Genomic DNA, 20,834 nt, shown 5'->3' with positions numbered 1-20,834 from the left:
GCGGGGAGGAGACGAAAATTTTTTTCACTAAAAAATAATAATAAAAAAACCCATAATGCTAGTCAAGCTGGGAACACAGCAGTGACAAAAGCAAAAAGTTCCTAACCTCATAATTCTACAGAAAGATAAACCAGTAACAATATTTTGAGACACTGGTAAGTATTCTGATTCTTATAAAAAAAAAAAATTAAGACACAATAGAAAACTGAGGGAATAGAAATTAGATGGAGGAATTTTTTTTTCATAATCTACACAGGGCATGAACATGAGAAGATGAGGAATCATCATCTAGAATACTGGTCTTTCTCCAGCAATTAATGTAGTAAAAAAAAACTTATTACATGTCAGTTCTAGTAGGGTGATGACAGAGAAGGCTACTCAGAATGAAGCTTAATTCTAATGGACAGTTCATTTCCAGGTCAGGTGTGACAGTCTGAATGTAACAGGCTCCATAAATTGTTGGGAGTGGTACTATTAGGAAGTGTGGTTTTATTGAAGGAAGTGGCTCTGCCGTCTCCTAGTCTCAAGATACAACAACCAGTGTCTCAGACCACTTTCTGTTGCCTACAGGTCAAGATATCGGACTCTCAGCTCCCTCTTCAGCACCATGCTTGCCCACATGCACCATGATGATAATGAACTAAACCTTGTAAAATATAAGCCACCCTAATTAAATGTTTTCCTTTATAAGAGTTGCTGTGGTTATGGTCTCTTCACAATAATAAAAACTCTAACTAAGATACCAGGGAAACCTCTTTTCTAGGGCCACTGAGATAACTCAGTCGGTGGGAAAAGGCACTTGCTGATGATACAAGCCTGATGATCCAAGTTTGGTATCTAGAGCTGGCGTCAAAGTGGAAGGAGAAAACCTACTCGATGAAAGTATCCTTTGACCTCCACACACATGCTACGGTATGAATGCACACAAGCATATACCACACACACTGAGGGAGGGGGAGGGGGAAAAGTGGGGGGGGGAGAAGATAGGAACAGAGAGAGAGAGAGAGAAAGAAAACAAATAAAATCAATGGATAATGGAGTTTAGTGGTATATACCAGCACTGGAGGTAGAGGCAGGAGGACCAAGTGTTCAAAGTCATCCTCAAGCTACAGGGAAGCTCAAAGTCAACTAGATTACAGGAGATACTACTGCTTGGAGGATGAAAAGACAAATGTCCTGCTTTTCTGAACACTGATTTTCTATTTGGAAATAGAAGTCATAGTTGATGTGGATATGAATATTGGACAAAAGGCTTAACCAGAAATAGAAGTGAGGGAATGAGAAAGGGGTATATAGTGGGTTAACAAAAACTAAAGGTGTGTAAAAAGGCCTTATGGAAACATATTAGTTTGCAAGCTAATTTTTTAAAAATATAATTAATACTAATAGTCCCAAAGGAGGAGTGATTGAACACACAATACTCTACATGGGCAAACAATGCTTCACCCAGTACACAGCGACAGGCATAAAACACCTCTTTACAAGTTACTGGTCAGAGAAACCCCAGAGTCATGCTCTCCTCTGCCCCTGACACAACAAAGGCTATCTTCTTGATTGTCTACCACAGCCATTGCTGAAGATACAACAAAATTTGGTTGCTTGATATACAGAAATCAATCTGAAAACAACCTGAAAATTTCCTTCCAGGTAGCTGGCCAAAAGGCACAATGCAGGCTACTAGGGAAGAAAATTCATCAATGCACTTAACCAGCAGTCGACCCTGACATGCCAGGCAAGACATGAATATGGGTGCAATAGTGGCACGGTGGTTATGGGGATAAGCAACTAGTTTTTAATTAAACTTGAGGCCCGCTCCACAGGGGAAATTCATGTTGGGTATCATAAACTTGGTCAAAATCTAGGAGAGGGGAGGTCATTGGGCCCTGGAGGGGTAAAAAGGACCTACTACTGTCATTTTTCTAACTAGGCATATCATCAAACTATCTTATAAAAATTTATGTTTATATCCATAGATTAGTGGTACTCTCAATCTTCGTCAGAGAAGCTTCTTTTTGTGGTGTGCATTCATAAGTGGCTAAAACACTGAGAATAAGTGATTGTTCTAAATGGGACATCTTTACTAACTCTCCCAGGGATTAGGTAACATCATGAAAGAAGGAAAGGAAGAATATAAGAGCCACAAGAACTATGAGTTATCTTTTGAGATGACATGTTCATTGTACCCAGAAGTGCACAACAGGTATGGACACCTGCACAAGATAGTCACTTAACATTCCGGAACTTATATAGGAGAAGTCAATGAGGCTTCTCCCCTATTGAGGAGCTAATAGCAACTATTGGGTGTTAGAAAGAGGAACTGATTTTTCTTTGACTGTATAACTATTACTTTTGTTGTATTTTCTATCTAAACCTATAATCCTAGTCTAATCAGGATAAAAGAATTCTCGAAATTGGAAAGTCTTGAAAGAAACAAACCAGTTCTCTTAAAAATGAGAGGATCACAATAGACAAAAGAATACCAAGACATCAGAAAAAAATAGACTCTGAAGAAATGGGATAACTAAAAGCAACAAGCTATTCCAGATTGGATACCAAGACAGAAATCAGTCATGGAGAAAAAGAAGAGAGAGGAGACAGAAGGTCCTTTATATGTTAACTACTTAACTAATGTCAAACCTTTCATTTTGATAACTTGTTATAGCTATAAAAGATAGCATGGTGGGGCGGTGGTGGGACATGCCTTTAATCCCAGTACTCAGGAGGCAGAGGGAAGTGGATCGTTTTGAGTTCGAGGCCAGCCTAGTCTACAAGAGCTAGTTCCAGGACAGGCTCCAAAACTACAGAGAAACCTGTCTCGAAAAACAAAACAAACAAACAAAAAAAACCGACAGCATTCCTGGAGAAATGGTTGATGGGTAAGAATACACTGTCTTAAAACTATGTCATAAACCGAACATTATTGTAAAGTTAAAAACAAAATAAACCCTAGTTATATTAAATTTTAGCTTTTATCACAACTTAACTCTTAATTTTCAAAATCTTCTTCTAAATTTCATTATCTGTGACATGGATGTGCAGCTGAGGGTTAGGCTTAATAAAACCCCACGCAAGGAACCTAGATGTGCACATTGCTGTCCCAAGAATGAAGACAGCTAATACGGGGGAGCATGAGGCTAAGACTAGCTAGCCTATAAAGTAAGATCCTATACAAAAATTAGGTTAAAAGTCCTTAGTGAAAGATCAACCTCATGAATGGATTACATAAATACCTCTGCAATTTATTTAATATTTATTTATTTATTATGTATACAATATTCTGTCTGTGTGTCTGCCTGCAGGCCAGAAGAGGGCACCAGACATCATTACAGATGGTTGTGAGCCATCATGTGGTTGCTGGGAATTGAACTTAGGACCTTTGGAAGAGCGGGCAATGCTCTTAACCTCTGAGCCATCTCTCCAGGCCCCTCTGCAATTTTTCACTTGAGATTACCCATATTCTGTGGGGTAATCTCCTTGAGGGAGACCCTCTTCTCTGTTTCCTGGACAGAAACACAAATATGTCTTAGAATAGCTCTAATTTATCTTTCAACTCTAAAATACATTTTCGGGGCTGGAGAGATGGCTCAGTGGTTAAGAGCATTGCCTGTTCTTCCAAAGGTCCTGAGTTCAATTCCCAGCAACCACATGGTGGCTCACAACCATCTGTAAAGAGGTCTGGTGCCCTCTTCTGGCCTGTAGACATGCACACAGACAGAATATTGTATGCATAATAAATAAATAATTAAAATATATATATATTTTTTCATGTTTCGAAACCAGAACTAAAAGGTACATGCCCCACTAAGTGAATATCAAGTAACTTAATGTGCCACAGGACTTACTATATTATTTTCAGGAGGAAGGGGACACGACAAAGTTTTGTTTTGTTTTGTTTTTTTTCAAAATGAGAGTAATCTTAAGTAAATATAACTTTCTGCCTATAGACTTTTTACAAGCATCCCTAAAAGTGACACTGTACTTCCATCTGGTGGCAAGTGGGGTAACTGCAGGCTAACTAAACGTTACCTGTTAAAATGATACTGGCCAACAAATGCATTTTGGCATTATATAAAATGGATAAGTTAACATGAACATATTCTTCGTACAAGACTCTCCTATCTACCTAAGAAATTTCTAGCAAAAATAACTGCTTTTTCTCTTCATTATATTTTTGCTTGATTATTTGTTTTTTGAGACAGGATTCTTCATGTAGTTCTGGCTGTCCTGGAACTAGTTCTATAACCTAGGCTGGCTTTGAACTCATAGGGACGGACCCACCTGCTTCTGCATCCTGAGTGTTGGGATTAAAAGTGTGCAACACCACTCAGCTCTTTATTAGATTTTTATCATATGGCACTGCAATTTACTATGTACAGTATTGTAATGAGTATATACAATAGATGGTGATAGAATGAAGACAATTAGCACTTCTCTTTTAAAGAAACATTTATTCATTTATGAGGTGAGAGAGAAAGCACATGCTTTGAGGTCAGAGAGTAACATAAAGAAGTCAGTTTTCTTTTCCCACCTGTAGGTCTGAGGGACTGCACTTGAGTCTTCCATTTTGGTAGCATGTGTCTTTACCGAGTGAACCATTTCACTGGATGAGCAATTATCATTTGTATTTCCAAAATATGAATTACCTATACATGTTGGGATCTTTCTAACTTAGTCTAATTTAGTCTAAAATTTGTAATTTAACTTCTGCAGACTAGGTTGGCCAAGTGTTATGAAACACTACAATTCTCGCAGAACAAATGTGGGTGCGAGGTATCCTCAGAGGCCAGAAAACAGTATCAGATCAATAGAGACTAGGGTAACAGATGGTTCTGAGTAGACAAGAGTGTTTAAAATCAAACACAGGTCCTTTGCAAGAGCCAGTAGTGCTTTTTAAGCATTAAGTCATTTCTCTAGCATCAAGTGCTCAATATTTTTAACATTTACAAATGAATGAGAATATGTAGTATTTGTTTTTATATACCTATCTTATTTAAGTTGTGTCCTGGCTATTAGTGATATTTCTAGATCATAGAGTCATTTCTTATAGATTTTAAAAATAGATTTATGCTATTTTCCATGTATGCATGTCTGTGCACCACATATATGCCTGATGCATTTAGAGGACAAAAGAGGGTGTCAGATACCCTAGAACTGGAGCTACAGGTTGCTGTGAGCCTTCATGTGGGTGCTGGGAACCAAACCCGAGTGCCTTGCAGGAGCAATAATAATTGCGGAGCCATCTCTCCCTTCATATAAGAAGCCTACATAATGACTGTACTATACATCAAACTAAGAGGCCTATGGACAGCAAAACAAACTACCAAAAAGTCAAGAGGTAAATTACAGAAAGCAAAACTTTAGCAAACCATTTAATAACTATAATAGGTAAACTCAATGCAGAAAAATCCAAGTAATCCAATTTAAAAAAAAGACATTTCTTAAGAATAGATATAAAAGGGCCAGTAAGAATATTTAAAACTCAGTAACAAACATATTCTGAGCATAAATAAGTAAGAAACCTGAACATCATCAGAATACAAATAAAACCAGAATGAGTCACTGCCTCATCTCAGTGAGATTTGCTAAATATGGTGACTTATAGTTGCTGTTGAGATGTACAGAAACCAAACACTTAAAAGCATGTTTCTATTTACATATGATAAAAATAAATTTTCCTGGGCTGGAGAGATGGCTCAGTGGTTAAGAGCATTGCCTGCTCTTCCAAAGGTTCTGAGTTCAATTCCCAGCAACCACATGGTGGCTTACAACCATCTGTAATGAGGTCTGGTGCTCTCTTCTGGCCTTCAGGCATACACGCAGACAGAATATTGTATACATAATAAATAAATAAATAAATATTTAAATAAAAATAAATTTTCCTTTACACCTACTACAGGTCTAGAAAAAAAAAGAACCAACTTATTAAAGGGCTTTAGTAGGAAAAAAAAATTAATTCATTAAGCATTCCTGCTAAAGAAGATGAATTGCTCAGAATCTAACTGAACAAAACTAAATCTGCGTAAATTTCCATATTTTTTAAAACCCATTTACTAACCTTAAATTTCTTAAATAAAAGTTAAAATCTAAAATTAAATTGGGTAAAACATCCAGTATTACACTACAAGTAAAAAGACCTGAGAGATGATTAATGATTGTAACACAAATTTAACAGTGGCTACCTCTAACACCAGGATCTCAGCTATCCTTCTGACACAATATTAATATAAAGAATATAAAGAACTGATAAAGTTGAACTCAAAATTCAAAGAATCCAGCCAACAAGTGAACAAATGAACTGAATCGATACTAAAACAGAGGCATAAACGGTCAACAAATACACCTTTTCTCCATGATTAGCCATCAAGGAAGTAGAAATCAAAAGACTACAAAGGGAGATGGCTCAATGGATAAGGTTCTGAAAACCTACATGATCTGGATATTGGAGACCTACATGGGGGAAAGAACTGACTCCTGATCTGACTTTCAAAGGTGCACTTTGGCATGTATGTACATTTGTGCACACCATGTACATACACATAACTGCACATATCTACAAGTAAATAAATCTTTTTTTCTTTTTTATGTAGAGGAAAAAAGACATGGAGATAGAAGAAGGGCTACTTGGGAAGAACTGGGAGCAGTGTGAGTGAAACAGGAATGAGACAAGAGAGGGACGTAACAATATGAAAGCCCGTGATAAACAATCCTTAATCAGTTGCATATTGGCAAAGTAAGTGTCTATGGTACGTTTTATCTAATTTCAAAAAGTTCATCACCTTATTATACCAAGTATCGTGGACTTAAATTTTCATTAACTTATTTTCAAGCTACCATTGTATGTAATTTTATACTTTCCTGAAAGTAGAGCAAAGAGAATCCTACCATATTTACACCAGAGTATCATAATAAAGATTATAAGTCTATCATATAAGGTGACTTACCAGAGTCATTTCGCAGGTAGGAGGACATAGCGGGAATGAGGCAGGACTGACTGAGAAGTTCCAGAAGCACAGAAGGCAGAGCGCTACTGTTCTGTCCTCGGCTCTCATGAGATGGCTGGGCTTCGCCATTTACAGCACCACTCATGGGGTTTATATAACTCGCAAGAACCTAAATTGTTGAAAACATATTGGAGTTCAGTTTCATATACTTCAATGATATTTATAATTAGGTATTTAATCTTAGCACACTCAAGACATGTATTTTCTACTTAACCACTTTCTGAATAGAGGACCCTTTTTTTTCCTAACTGAATATAGATTTTTTTTCTTCATACAATATATTCTGACTATATAGTTTTTATTTTAGAGACAGCTCTTCCCTATGTGGCCCTGGCAAACCTCAAAGTCAGGTTTTCTAACAGGATGCCCTTGGATTTTTTAGTGATCCTGAGTTGAGTTTAGGACTGCAAGCTTGAGGCATCAAACCTCGCTAAGGGGGACATTTCAGTTTGACTCTTCAGAAGGAAGGGACTGTTCTGAGTGTTGTTTACATGGCAAGTGAGTCATGTAACTACAAGAGAAGCAACCTGCCTAAAAACAAACACACACTGGTGCTAGTGACTGCACCACTGCCAGCAACTCAAACATTACTGATAATTTCCTTTGGCTTTCTTTACCATTTTTAGATTCTCAAGTAGTTCTTCTGGCCTCTACTTTGCTCTATAGTTGAGACTTCTGACCTTCCTGCCTCCACCTCCTTAGGGCTGGGATTACAAGCATGAATTACCATTCATCATTTTAAGTAGTACTGAGGACCAAATCAAGGAGTTCCATGAATGTTAGGCAAACATTACACTGAGTTAGATTTGCAGTCCTTATTGTTGAGTTTCGTTGAATGGATTCAGTTTGAGAGTGCTGCAATCTTAGAATTCTGTACTATTATGAGCATACCACCCTCGAACTATGGAAAATAACAATTCAAAAACGGCACCAATTTAGGCTAACAACTTCTTGTTTAGATAATATAGATGTTCTTTCCAACCTTAAACTTGCTTCATTCTGGAAACGGTAATAAAACAATTTAGAAAAGAGAACTGAAAGTGAGCTACAGGTACAGTTCAGTGGTTAAGTATATACTTAACAGGTATAAAGTCTTGGGTTCAGTTCCAGCACAGAATGAAACATAAATGCTAATTTTTTAACACAGAAGGGCAGAAGCTCTATGATGAGGCAAAGGGGTGACTAGCAGGCAGAGAGCATCTTGAAGTCACAGGGTAATTGCATCCCCTTCCACCTTTCAGGTGAGAAGCTAATTAAGAGGAAAGGTATTTAGAATACAAGCACGGATGAAAGACCATTCTTTAACCCATGCTTTTATAATGTATTTAGAGAAGAAAACAAAAGTGAGCATGACATAGATAAGAATGCTGGTGAACACCAGTCATAACTACACTCCAAAGGTGAAGAAAGGGAAGATTTGGAGTTCAAGGACAGCCTAAACTACATAAAACATCTCAACAAAAGAAGAAAAAAATGTACTTAAGAACGATTACATCATCAATATTTAAAAAACAGACCAAATAAAAAATAATTTAATGATTATCATTGACAGTAACAAATTAGCAAACACACCTGCAGAAGACAAGTCACATGCTCCTCTTCTAGCCTCTGTTTGGTTAAGGCTTGTTCTACGTCCCATCCTGATGCTGTGGAACCTGTGCCAAAGCCAGTACCTTTGGCCCAATACAACTGCTGTTCTTCGGTTGACGTGGGGTTATGAGAATTTGACACCTGTGGCTTTTAAGAAAAAAATATTTCTAGTGCTTGGTTTTACTTATCCTCAAAAACTTAATCACTATGACCATTCAACAATTAACACAACATAAAAAAAATCAATCTGGCCTTTCATGAAAAATTGAAAAATAATTACTGTAATATTCCTAAGCATACACCCCAATGAAATGAAAACCAGTGCTAATAATAAGCATTTGTGCATACAAGTTCAGAGTAGCACTGTTCACCACAATCTAGACAGATTTCAAATGCCTCTACCAAGATATGAATATATGAACGAATGCAAGGGAATATTATTTAGCTGCAAAAATGTATAATACATGCTATATAAACAAACTATGAAAATATTAAATGCTGAGGGGAAGAAGATCAAAGAGAGAGAGACAAAGAGGATTAAAGAAAAGAAAAGGCAAACTATGTAGGCTCAAAGAATCAATGACTCAAAACCAAATTGAAAACAAAGAAAGGAAAACAATTATATAAGACCACTTTAGGGTTCCAGTAAAAAACTACCTCAGGATTTTACCACAACACTAAAATGATTTTCTCAATCAAGAGAAGTAGACTACCTCTATTTCTAGAAATAATACATCTCAATTGCTTTGTTGTTCAAATTCTGATGGAAACATGTAGTAATAATTAAGGAGACCCAATATTAGAAAGAAAAAATTCTATGTGCTCTAATCCCTAAAGATGCTGTTTATAATTTATACATTTACTCATGCAAACAGACAGATGTGTGGCTACAGCGTGACACATAGAAAGGATACAAGAATAGGTAAGTTAGTGGTATCGAAAGATGACGGACTGTAAACAAGACACAGGAATATTAAAAGAAGGTATAAAGTTAATGCTTTTCTACTTTTAATCCAGTCATGAACTAACTCTCTCTCTCTTCCCCCCTCCCCTCCCACCGCCCTGTGTGTGTGGTGGTAGATGAGTGCATAAAAATGTGGTTGAGGGTAAAAGTGTAAAACACTAAACAAAGTTCCATGGCTAAGAATGGTCATTCTAACAGAATTTTGGGCAAGTATTTGTCTGAATGGCTGTATTAATCTAGCTGTATAATCTTATTTGTGAGTTCATTACAATAAACTGATTTTTCTATTTAAAAAGTCTGAATAAACAGAGAAAGATAGCTCAGTGGCTAAAGACACTTCTTGATAAGCCTGATAACCCGAGTCTGACCTTAAGCTATCATACATACATACACATACATCCACACACACAAACACACACAAACACATACACACATACAAGATTATACACCTAAATATCTCAAGTATTAGAAATGAGAATTGTATAAGACAGAAAAATGGCTAACAACATAATCTTAACCATGAAGGTTAATTCTTTATTATTTTTGTGGGCTGCAAAGATATTTATTTAAATTAAACAGAGCACAATTCCTAAAAGCACTTACAATACACATTCAAAGATGATTCACAGAGGATTTATGAGCTTTTGTTGCTTTTAGGAGAGAAGAGAAAAAATGGGGAAAGAAGAGAAGGTGACTTCTGGAGACAGCGAGACATAGATTAGGACATACAGAAGGAAAGGGAGGTAAAAAACCCTGAAAAAGTAAAGTGTTTTCTTAGAAAATATTTTAAAGAAAAACTATGAGATATAAAGTATTTCTATAAATTGTTATAGATTTATAACTGGATATATAATTAAAACATTCATCCACTTCTTGTAAGATAATCATTTAAAAAGTCATTAAAGCCAGGCGATAATGGCACACATCTTCATTCTCAGCACTCAGGAGGAAGAGGCAATCATATCATGGGGTCAGCCTGGTATACAGATTGAGTTCCAGGACAGGCCCCAAAGCTACAGAGAAACCCTGTCTTGGAAAAAAAAAAAGCCATTAAAATTTCATTTGCTAATGCTAGAGAAATGGCTGGGAGGTTAAGAGCACTGTTGCTCTTCCAGAGGCCCTGAGTTCAATTCCCAGCAACCACATGGTGGCTCACAACCATCTTTGAGGTCTAGTCCCTGCTTCTGGCATGAAGGCATACACACAGGCAGAACACTACATATATAATAAACAAATATTTTGAAAAGTTTTATTGCTATAACTGTGTGGTGGCACAGGCAGAAACAGGCAGATGGCTGTGAGTTTAAAGCCAGGCTGGCTTGAACAGTAAATTCCAGGCCAGCCCGGAAACAGTGAGATACAGTCTCAAAAAACTCACTTTCTATATAAGCAATTACTAAAATAAACACTTACGGATGAATAAAGCTAGATATTTAATACTAAGAAATAAAAACTGGGCTGGAGAAATGGCTCAGTGAATATACTATTCTTACAGAGAACTCAAGCTCAAATCCTCCTAGCACACACATGGCGGCTCACAACCACCCATAACACCAGTTCCAAAGGGATCCAGTGCCATCTTCTAACCTCTATGGGTGCCAGGCACATCCATGGTACACATATATATTCATGTAGGAAAAAACACTCATACACACACACACACACATGCACACACACACACACACAATCAGATGTCCAACCAGAAATTGTAACACACATCTGAAGTACTAGTACTTGGGAGGATAAGGCAGGAGGAATATTTGAAACTAGGGGTTTAAGAGAGGGATAGGTAAAAGAGGAATAATCCAACTCATTAAAAAAAATCAAATAAAACAACAACAACAAAAATTCTTAATTAATCAATCAGTAATATGCACACAGAAAGAACACAGAACAACAAATAAATCAGACAAACTATGTTGCGGAGTAGTACTTTCACTAGGCAAAGATATACCGGTGTGGAAAGTTGATGTGGAATTTCTCTCTGTATGCTGTGATTACCATTAATAAATAAAGAAACTGCTCTGGGCCTATAGCACGGCAGAACTTAGGTAGGTGGGGGAAATGTAACTGATACTGGAGGGAAAAGGGCAGAGTCAGGAAGCCGCCACCAAAGATAAATGTGATGAAACTTTGCTGGTAAGACATGACCTCGTAGTGATATACAGAGTAACAGAAATGACTTAAATTACTATGTAAGAGTTAGACAATAAAAAGCCAAAGCTAATGGGTCAAGTAGTGATTTAATTAATGCAGTTTCTGTGTGATTATTTCGGTTCTGAGCAGCTGGGAACCAACAAGCAGCTATCTCCTACAAACTGGCACCCAACATGGGGCTCAAACCCACAACCCTGAGATTAAGAGTCTCATGCTCTATTGACTGAGCTAGCCGGGCCATGTCCAATACAAGATTTAGACTCCTTAGGATAGAATGTTTATTAAAACATTTAGCATATGTTCCCTGCTTAATATTGTTTATGCTGGCTGTAATTCTAATTATACTTGATATCTGTTTTCATAGTGTATAGAGTTTTGTATTGGGTTTGGAACTCTCTTATTTAAAGAAAAGGGGGAGGTGATGTGGGAGTATATTCTGCTCCTTCAGCCAACAGCCTTTAAGATACCAGCCCACTTGGGTGTGGTCTCTTAAACTGTAAAAGCAGCTATAAAGAATGCAGTTGCTCTCTCTTGCTTCCAGCTGCTAGACTCTGTTCCTGTTCATACAGAGGACTGTTATCTAGGAGAGTGATCTGTAAGTTTCCCTTAAATAAATAACCCTTTATTATTCATAATTCTGAACTGGTGTGGGATATTTTGTGACTTCTGCCTTCAGGAAGGTTTTCTGTATGTGTTCTTTTCATTGGCTAATGAATAAAGCTATTTCAGCCAATGATTAGCAAAGTAAAGCCAGGTGAGAAATCCAAACAGAGATACAGAGAGAGAGTAGGTGGAATAAAAAGATATGTAGCTCCCGAAGGAGAAAGACACTGGAACACTGGAACCTTATTGGTAGGCCACGGCCTTGTGGTGATACACAGATTAATAGAAATGGGTTAATTTAAGATGTAAGAGTTAGTTAATAAGAAGCCTGAGCTAACAGGTCAAACAATATTGTAATTAATATAGTTTCTCTGTGATTATTCGGGTTGGGGTGGCTGAGAACAAACAGACTCTGTCTACAGAATGGTGCCCCACATGTTCATGCTACATCTGTTTATGTAAAGATATGTTACATTTGTTTATGCTGCATTTATTTAACAATGTAAGGATGTGTTGCTTTGCCTGCCTAAGGCACCTGATTAGTCTAATAGAAAGCTGAACAGCCAATAACTAGGAAGTAGAGGAATAGGAGGGGCTGGCGGGCAGAAAGAATAGTAGGAGGAGGAATCTAGGCTTGTCAGAAGAGAGGAGAGAGAATGAGGGAAGAAGAGAGGGAGAATCCTGGGGCCAGGCAGGCAGCTTGTCAGTCAGCTAGACAGAATAGGACACAGAGAATGAAAGAAAGGTAAAGAGCCCTGAGGCAAAACAGGTTAACATAAGTTATTAAGAGCTAGTGAGACAAGTATAAGGAAGGCCGAGCATTCATAACTAAAAATAATTTATGATTTGGGAGTTGGTTGGTGGCCAAAAAAAAAAAATCTGCTACAAACTATAATGTAAAAACCATCAAACCATGCAGAACACGAATGAGATCACAAGCTAGGGTGGTGACGCATGCCTTTACACTGAGCAGAGACAGGCATATCTCTGACTTTGACACCAGTCTGGTCTACAGAGCAAGTTCTAGGACATCTGGGGTTACATAGAGAAATCATGTCTCAAAAAAAATCAAAAAGAAAAAAAATTAGATCACAACATACAGGTACTACCTTCATTTCAGCTGAATTCCACTACAGTACTAATCCTGTTTTACTTTAGTAACAACAGATAATGTCTGTATTTTTAGAATTATCAGACACTTACACAGCTTTTAATGAGATGCCCATTCCAGCCCTTTGATCACTTTCCTATTGGATATCTGATGTTGTTCTTTTAAAGCTCTTTAAATGTAGATTTCAGTATTTTACAGAGCTATCCAAAAATAGTTTTTCATTGTGTGATTTGCGTTTGCACTGCAACAATGAAGGGGAATGGACAAGGAATGTATGTCTCAGCATGCTTTGTGGAGGTCGGGTGTTAATTTTTTGGAAATGGGTTTTCTCTTCCCACCATGTGGGATCTGGGGATAAAACATCAAAAAGGCAAGTTACTTTACCCCCTAGTCATTTCATGAGGTCCTTTCTTTTGTTGAGTTTTTGTTTGTTATTGTTTTTAAAAGTTTGTTTATGGGTTGTTTTAGGTTTTGTTTTTAGAGATAGGATCTCAGGCTAGCCCAGGCTGGCCTGAACACAAAACAGTCCTCTCCGTCCGTCTCCTAAGCTCTGAATCATAGGCATTAACCACCATGTTAGCCTTCTAATAATGTTTTTGATTAAAAACAAAAATATTCTTAAATGGGAGAGTGAATAAAAAGAGGTACGTCATTTCTTGCTAACTGTAAGATGATAAACACACTAATTAATCACTGTGCTCTGATTATAACATATTGAGTGTATGAACTGGAACATTACACTATACCCAAAAATAAGAACACTCTGCACAAGGAAGTCAGAAGTGAACATAAGTTCTTCAGTTGCTCTCCATTTCATTTAGAGACAGTCTCTCTCTGAGCCTGAGGCTCTTCTTGAACACTAAGATTATGGTTACTATCAACTCACTCAGCTTATTAAGTGGGTGCTGGGGATGCAATCTCAGGTCTTCAAGCTCACAAAGACTTTACTGGTTAAGGCACCTCTCCAACACTGAAAACAGTAACTATACACTCATCTCATATGCTATTTTCTAAATCATTCCAGATTTTTATATACACACAACCAAATGAACTCGAAATAAGGACATTTACCCCTTTGTGTATGTGTCTGTGGCTTGTTTTTTAAGGAGGGGGCTTACAATAGTATATAAATTACAACTCAATAATATAAAAGAAAAATTAACATTGAAATACCCAGATAAGTGGGAAAGCAGTAACTACCTATTTCTTTCTTTTTTGGTTTTTTAAGACAGGGCTTCTCTGTGAATCTTGGCTGTCCTGGAACTTGCTCTGTGGACCAGGTTGGCCTTGAACTCAAGAGATCTGCCTATCTCTGTCTGTTGGATTAAAGGAGTGCAACACCACTGCCTGGCTACTATCCACTTCTTAAACTGGTGGGTTAATCTGATTTTTCTGAGGCTAGCAGAATATCCCATAGTAATCATAAAATGAATCCAAGTTCTGAAGTGACACTTCATACTCTATAATCAATTAAGTTTAGTTTTTCCTAACATAAAGTAGCAGTTCTCAACCTGTAGGTCATGCATGACCTCTGTGGGAATCAAACACCCTTTCATAGGGGTCACCTAAAATCACAGGAAAAAGGAACTATTTACATTACAATTAATAACAGTAGCAAGATTACAGATATGGAATAGTAACAAAACACATGACGAGCTGTATTAAAGGGTGACAGTTTTAGGAAGGCTGAGAACAAATAACTAAAAGTATGGGAATGAAACCTACCTCAGTTTGGTTAAGGCTAGAGTTTGGAACTCGTGGAGCATGATGACTCAGAGCTGACAGACAGACAAGAATTAGGTGCAATGCTCCAATTTCCAGTGCCATCCGCCGCAGAAGCACACCGTCATCAGTTGTCAAGGGAGTAGCACTAAACAAGCTGCGAAGAACGTGGAAAGGAAGGGTTGGAAGCACGTTGGCTGATGGAGATTGCAGAATGTGGCCTGTTAAAGAGAAGAGAACTAAAATTAAAAACACTTGAAAATAATAAGTAGGTGAAAAATAATAATGACAAAGTAAGGTTTCACTATTTAATTGATTATAAAGCAGGCTGAATGTGAGATAGAATACAATTATCTTTATTACCGTATCAAGAACATCTCTATAAGACATAGTGCACACAAACTCTGTAAATTTACACATCAGAGTAACAGCTTTCAATGACAACAGATACTATTAATTAGAATGTGAAATAAAATCTAACCATTAAAAAAGAAATTTCTACTTTATTTTAGAGACAGGGTCCTCTATGTAGCCCAGGCTAGTCTCCAACTCATAAAGAGTCAACTGTTTCTCCCCAATGCTGGGATTAAAAGCATGTACCAAAGAAATTTCTTACAACCATCAAAAAGTCTTTCAAGTGGTTCTGAATGAACAAACAACAAACAAACAAAACTACTCTCTTTTGTACAATAGTTTTGTGCTACTTTAATCAGAAAGAAGCGGTAAACACAAGAGATAAAGCACTATAGGCACAGTGTGTGAATACTGGGGGAAAAGGCCACAATCATATACTGTAACAACTATTCTTTGCACTTAATGTGTGCCATTTAAAGTGGCATAAAGTCTGTTTCCCCTTTGCTGTTTATGATCAGAGGTGGAACAGTCTTTGAAAGAACAATTAAGAGTAACCCAAATTAAAATCTACTTTCCTATATTACCTTAACTGTGATCAGCCAATCTTTCATTATATTGATATCAAATGTGAACAATCATTATAGCTTTGTGTTTATTATAGCTTTATCATATAATACACAATTCTCTCAATTCTCTTCTGTGTTTAAAATACTGCTACAAATTTATGCCTTTTGCTTTTCATTTTCTTGTCTTGTTTCTATAATGCTGAGGACTAGACTTTATCCTTGCTGCAAACACTAATCCAACACTTCACCAGATTAATTTTCTTGGGGGTGTGTGTTTTTCAGATGCCATTGCTCTGCTTAATAAAGCTTAATAAATTATCATTGGTATTCAGAATAAAAACTATGCTTTTCCATAACTTGTTACCTAACTGCTTTTCTTTCTTTTTTTTAGTTTTGTTTTTTGAGACAGGGTTTCTCTGTATAGCTTTGGAGCCTGTCCTGGAACTCACTAGGTAGCCAAGACTGGCCTCAAACTCAGAGAGATCAGACTGCTCTGCCTTCTGAGTAAAAGTGTGCTCCATCACCACCCAGCACAACTTTTTCTTAAAGGACACACGTTTATAGTTTCTTCACACAGACTCTCACGTGGTCCAGGCTGTACTGAACTCAGTAAATAGGCAAGGGTAGTTTTGAAATACTGATCCTTCTACCACGGAACTCTTGAGTTCTGGGATTGCAAGCAAGTGCCATCATTACAACTTTTAAAAAGTGCCTTTCATGCAGATTTTAATCAGCTAACTCCTCCCTCTCCATATACACTGCCATTCTGAAACAATCACCCCAAACTAAGTTTTGTTTATATTTCAGAGCACCAATAAAAACAGCTATACAACTTTTCACACTTAAACTTTGTAAAGAAATAGACTCAACTCACATCTCTGAGGCGCCAATAATACTCAGCTCAAATTCTTCTCTAATTTGTCTAAGTCAATCAATATGCTCTCATACTTTCCACTATAATGACTAGAAGACAGTCCTACTTCCTGATCACATTACTCCAATGTCACTCAGTACATCTGCGAGTACTCAGGATACAATTTACAAAATGAACATGAAAAGTTTTTTTTTTTTGGATTTTATTATGTTTAATACTAAACGAACAATAACAACAAACCATGTAAACAATGTTATTATAAAATAAATAAATGGGTAAGGACAGACAATAATCTGAACAAATTTACCAAGTTATTTGTGTATGTACTGAAAAATTTAATTAGTAACTCTAAACACTTACTGCCTTCTCCATCATCTGTAACTCCCAACACCAAGCGAAGAAGGCACTGGGCATGTTTTCTCTCTTTCAGGAGCACTTCAGCATACCCCGGAAGACGAAGAAATAATCCAAAAGCAGCCAAAGAATGGGCAGGTATGGGAGAAGTGGCTTGCACTGCTGACTTGACAGGTGGAGGCTCAGCTGCAATAGTTTCTGGAGCTTCATAAACTAGTTCGCCTGATTGTTCTATGGTCACCCATTCAAACTGATCACTATCTTTTGGTTTTTCCTGAGTAGTAGATGCCACCACTGGAGCACTCACCTAAAGAAAACAGAAGCATTTAGTTATTTCCACTTTTCAATACTGGGTTCAAACACAAGACTCAAATGACCTCTTTAAACTATAGGAACATAAAAACTTAAAGGATATATTCTGAAACAACAAGGAAACAAATACCAAGAAGAGTATGAAATCATGAGCACAGCAGTATCTACCAAGTACGTCTATATTAGAACTGCATTTTCCTATTTAGTGAAATAGCTACAGATTCTTCAAAATTATGCTAAAATCTTGCACTTCAAACTGATTCACTCATTTCTAATATTTTTTTGTTAGTGAATTTGTTTGTTTAATATTATATGTAATTCTGGCTGGCCTGGAACTCAAGAGATCCACCTATCTCTACTTCCAGAGTGCTGGTATTAAAGCCACCAGATCCAGACCCATTATAAGAATATATTTACATGTGTAACTGTCTTTGTGAATGAATTCTGTGCATATCAGTGCCCTTAGAGGCTACAAGAATATGCCATTTCGCTTGAAGATGGAATCATTTGTGAGCCACCTAATATGGATGCCAGGAACTCAACAATTCCTCTGAAGAGCAGTAAGTCCTATTAACTACTGAACCATCTTTCTAGCACCAGTACTAGCCTTTAAAAAAGTTCACCAAGACTCTTTTCTTTGTAACAGATGAAGATCATTACAAAAAAATAGCAATCCATCAAAATGCAGAGTTGTGGAGCTCAATCACAAAGGATATACCTAGAATACACACTCATACCTAACGCACAGGAAACACTGTGAAAGAGTGGGAAGAATGACTATAAAAGCCAGAGTATTAGGGAGTTTGTGAGATAGTGTCACCTAGTAATGTCAAATGTAACAACCACAACACGTCTCCAATATGACTGCCCAAATTAGAGTTGATTAAAGACAACACCTACAGAAATGCCAAAAATGAGCAGGGGAAGAAAGCCTATTAAGTCAACCCGACACACACAAAACTATAGGCAACTAAAGAATATTAAGAGAGGGAGAAATAGTCCTCCCCGGGGAAGAGCACAGCAATTGGTTATCTAACACAAAATGGTCAGCAATGAAAACAAGCAAACAACACTCTATAGACTGAGAAGACTATTATTTATAGAATATATACATATATGCATGCACGTAATAACAATGAATGAAAAAGGTCATGAATTTGGAACAGAGCAAGGGGAAGTATATAGGAGGGTTTGGGGGAAGAAAAAGGAAGGGGAAATGATGTAATATATTACAATCTCAAAAAACAAAACAAACAAAGAGTTCCTTGAAACCACAGTTACAGTAGTTAGCTAGGATGACTTCCTAACTCTGTCATTCTTCTATATTATCTGGTGCTGTAATATTGGGAAAACAGTCCTTTCTTCCCACCTACTCATGGAGGATCATCAGTGTGTATTCTAATTTTATTTTATAAGTTACATTAGTCTACCATTTATTCTTATGACCTAGTATAAACAGATTTGGTATCTAGATCTCCCTTCAAGCAGTCTCCTGCATAATTTCAACACTGTGTGCATTACTCTTTGAGAATCTCCCCTACTTCCAAGCTTTCAGAACATTCTTGGTCCAGTCCCTGAGCTTCATGGAGACAAAATTTCTTATACCAGAGACCAATATTGTTAGGGGGAGTCGGATTACAGGCACACTCTACAAATAAACCTAAGAAATCCATTCACAAACAGGTGTGTATATATGAGTTTCCATAATGACATAACAGATATTCTTAGTCCTTTAAACATAATAGCGATAAAAGAAACAAAGAATTATTATAAAGTTGACCGCAGAGAAAAGACAAGACAATGCAATATACATTTTAGAACTAAACCCAAGACCAGTGGTTCTCAACCTTCCCAGTGGTGCAATCCTTTAATCCTCAATGTCAAGGTGATTCCCAACCATAATATTATTGTGTGGCTACTTTCTAACTGTAATTTTGCTATTATTATGATTCATAATGTAAGTATTTAATATACTTGATATCTGATGTGGGGTCATGACCCGCAGGTTGAGAATCACTACCCTAGACCATCATTTCAAACCTTGTATAATGAAAATGTAGTGGGTTTTGTTTTTTTCTTGAGAAAAGGTCTTGCTATCTGAAGCCAAAAATGACCTCAAACTGGTAATTCTGCCCAAGCATTCCAAGTGCTGAAATTACAGGTGTATGCCAAGATACCCACCAGATTTTCCCCTTTGTCCATAGAGAACATTATAGAGACAACTGACAAAATTGTCCATTAATATAACAAGAACATGAGAAACAGAAATACATAGATGACAGGAGCAAGAATGAACACTGACATGGGCTGAATTAATGATTTAAAACCATTAGGGAAATGGCACCTAAGACAAAAGTAGAAGTTAAATAAGGCATAAATGAGTAGTATGCTATTATTTTACTATGTTGTTTATTATAATAAACACAGTCAATACCACATCTAAGCCACATATAAAAACAAGAGTGTGATGACTGTAACATTAACATAAAGGGTATACTTTAAGGAGGGTCTTTATTCCCAGCTGATCTTTAAACATCCTATATAAGCCCTCTGTGACTTATCTAGTGCTCAAAAATTATAAGGCCAGAACATTTCAAGGTTGAGGTAACTTAACTTAAAGATAATGCAACCACTATGCATACACAATGCACCATGGTAGGAAGCTTAGCTTACCTGCTGAATTACTTCTGGATAGAGCATGGGCAATCTTTCTGCAATAAGAGCCAATCCACCCATTCCTGCAAAAACTTGCAATGGTGACTGAATGGGACACGTTTCCAGCAAAGATTCATCTAGTACTCCATCCATACACTCATCACTCGGAGTAAGAGCCTCATCTTCTGGACAGCTACCAATTAACTCTCCATGATCTACACATTACACAAAAACTTAAGTGTGTCAGAAAGAACCTGTGTACATATACAACATGCTTTCATTTATGCAAACATAAAAAGAAAGAACAGGAATGACGAGATGCTCAGTGGGTAGAAGCAGTATTTGCTGTGTAAGCCTGAGTTAAATGACAGGAATTCACAGTGGAAGGAGACATGGTCCCCAAAAGTTGAACTCTGACCATCACATTTGTGTTGTGGCACACACATGTGCACACACACTCTGATAATAAGTAATTTTTGAAGGAAAAATAACAAAAGGGAACAAAATCCATCAAGTTATAACTCCAATTTTTAATTTACATGCCTACATCAATCTGTAATTGCAGTTCCAT

General features: G+C 37.0%; 1 protein-coding gene across 14 annotated transcripts in view; it reads right to left on the bottom strand.

Annotated features, from left to right (window-relative positions):
* Birc6 (baculoviral IAP repeat containing 6) overlaps positions 1-20,834 on the bottom strand; it is a 189,582-nt gene that overhangs the window by 32,802 nt on the left and 135,946 nt on the right. For all 14 annotated transcript variants that reach the window (XM_075955200.1, XM_075955201.1, XM_075955189.1 and 11 more), the window contains 5 exons: positions 20,282-20,478; positions 17,303-17,603; positions 15,152-15,369; positions 8,574-8,738; positions 6,942-7,110 (listed from right to left, as the gene is read on the bottom strand). In XM_075955200.1, coding sequence (XP_075811315.1) covers positions 6,942-7,110; positions 8,574-8,738; positions 15,152-15,369; positions 17,303-17,603; positions 20,282-20,478 — 1,050 coding nt within the window. The remainder of the gene's footprint in view (positions 1-6,941; positions 7,111-8,573; positions 8,739-15,151; positions 15,370-17,302; positions 17,604-20,281; positions 20,479-20,834) is intronic.

The sequence above is a fragment of the Microtus pennsylvanicus genome, chromosome 21 (genome assembly GCF_037038515.1).
Source record: "Microtus pennsylvanicus isolate mMicPen1 chromosome 21, mMicPen1.hap1, whole genome shotgun sequence".
Lineage (NCBI taxonomy): Eukaryota > Metazoa > Chordata > Mammalia > Rodentia > Cricetidae > Microtus > Microtus pennsylvanicus.
The sequence above is the reverse complement of the archived record's forward strand: the minus strand, read 5'-3'. Positions and strand labels throughout refer to the sequence as shown.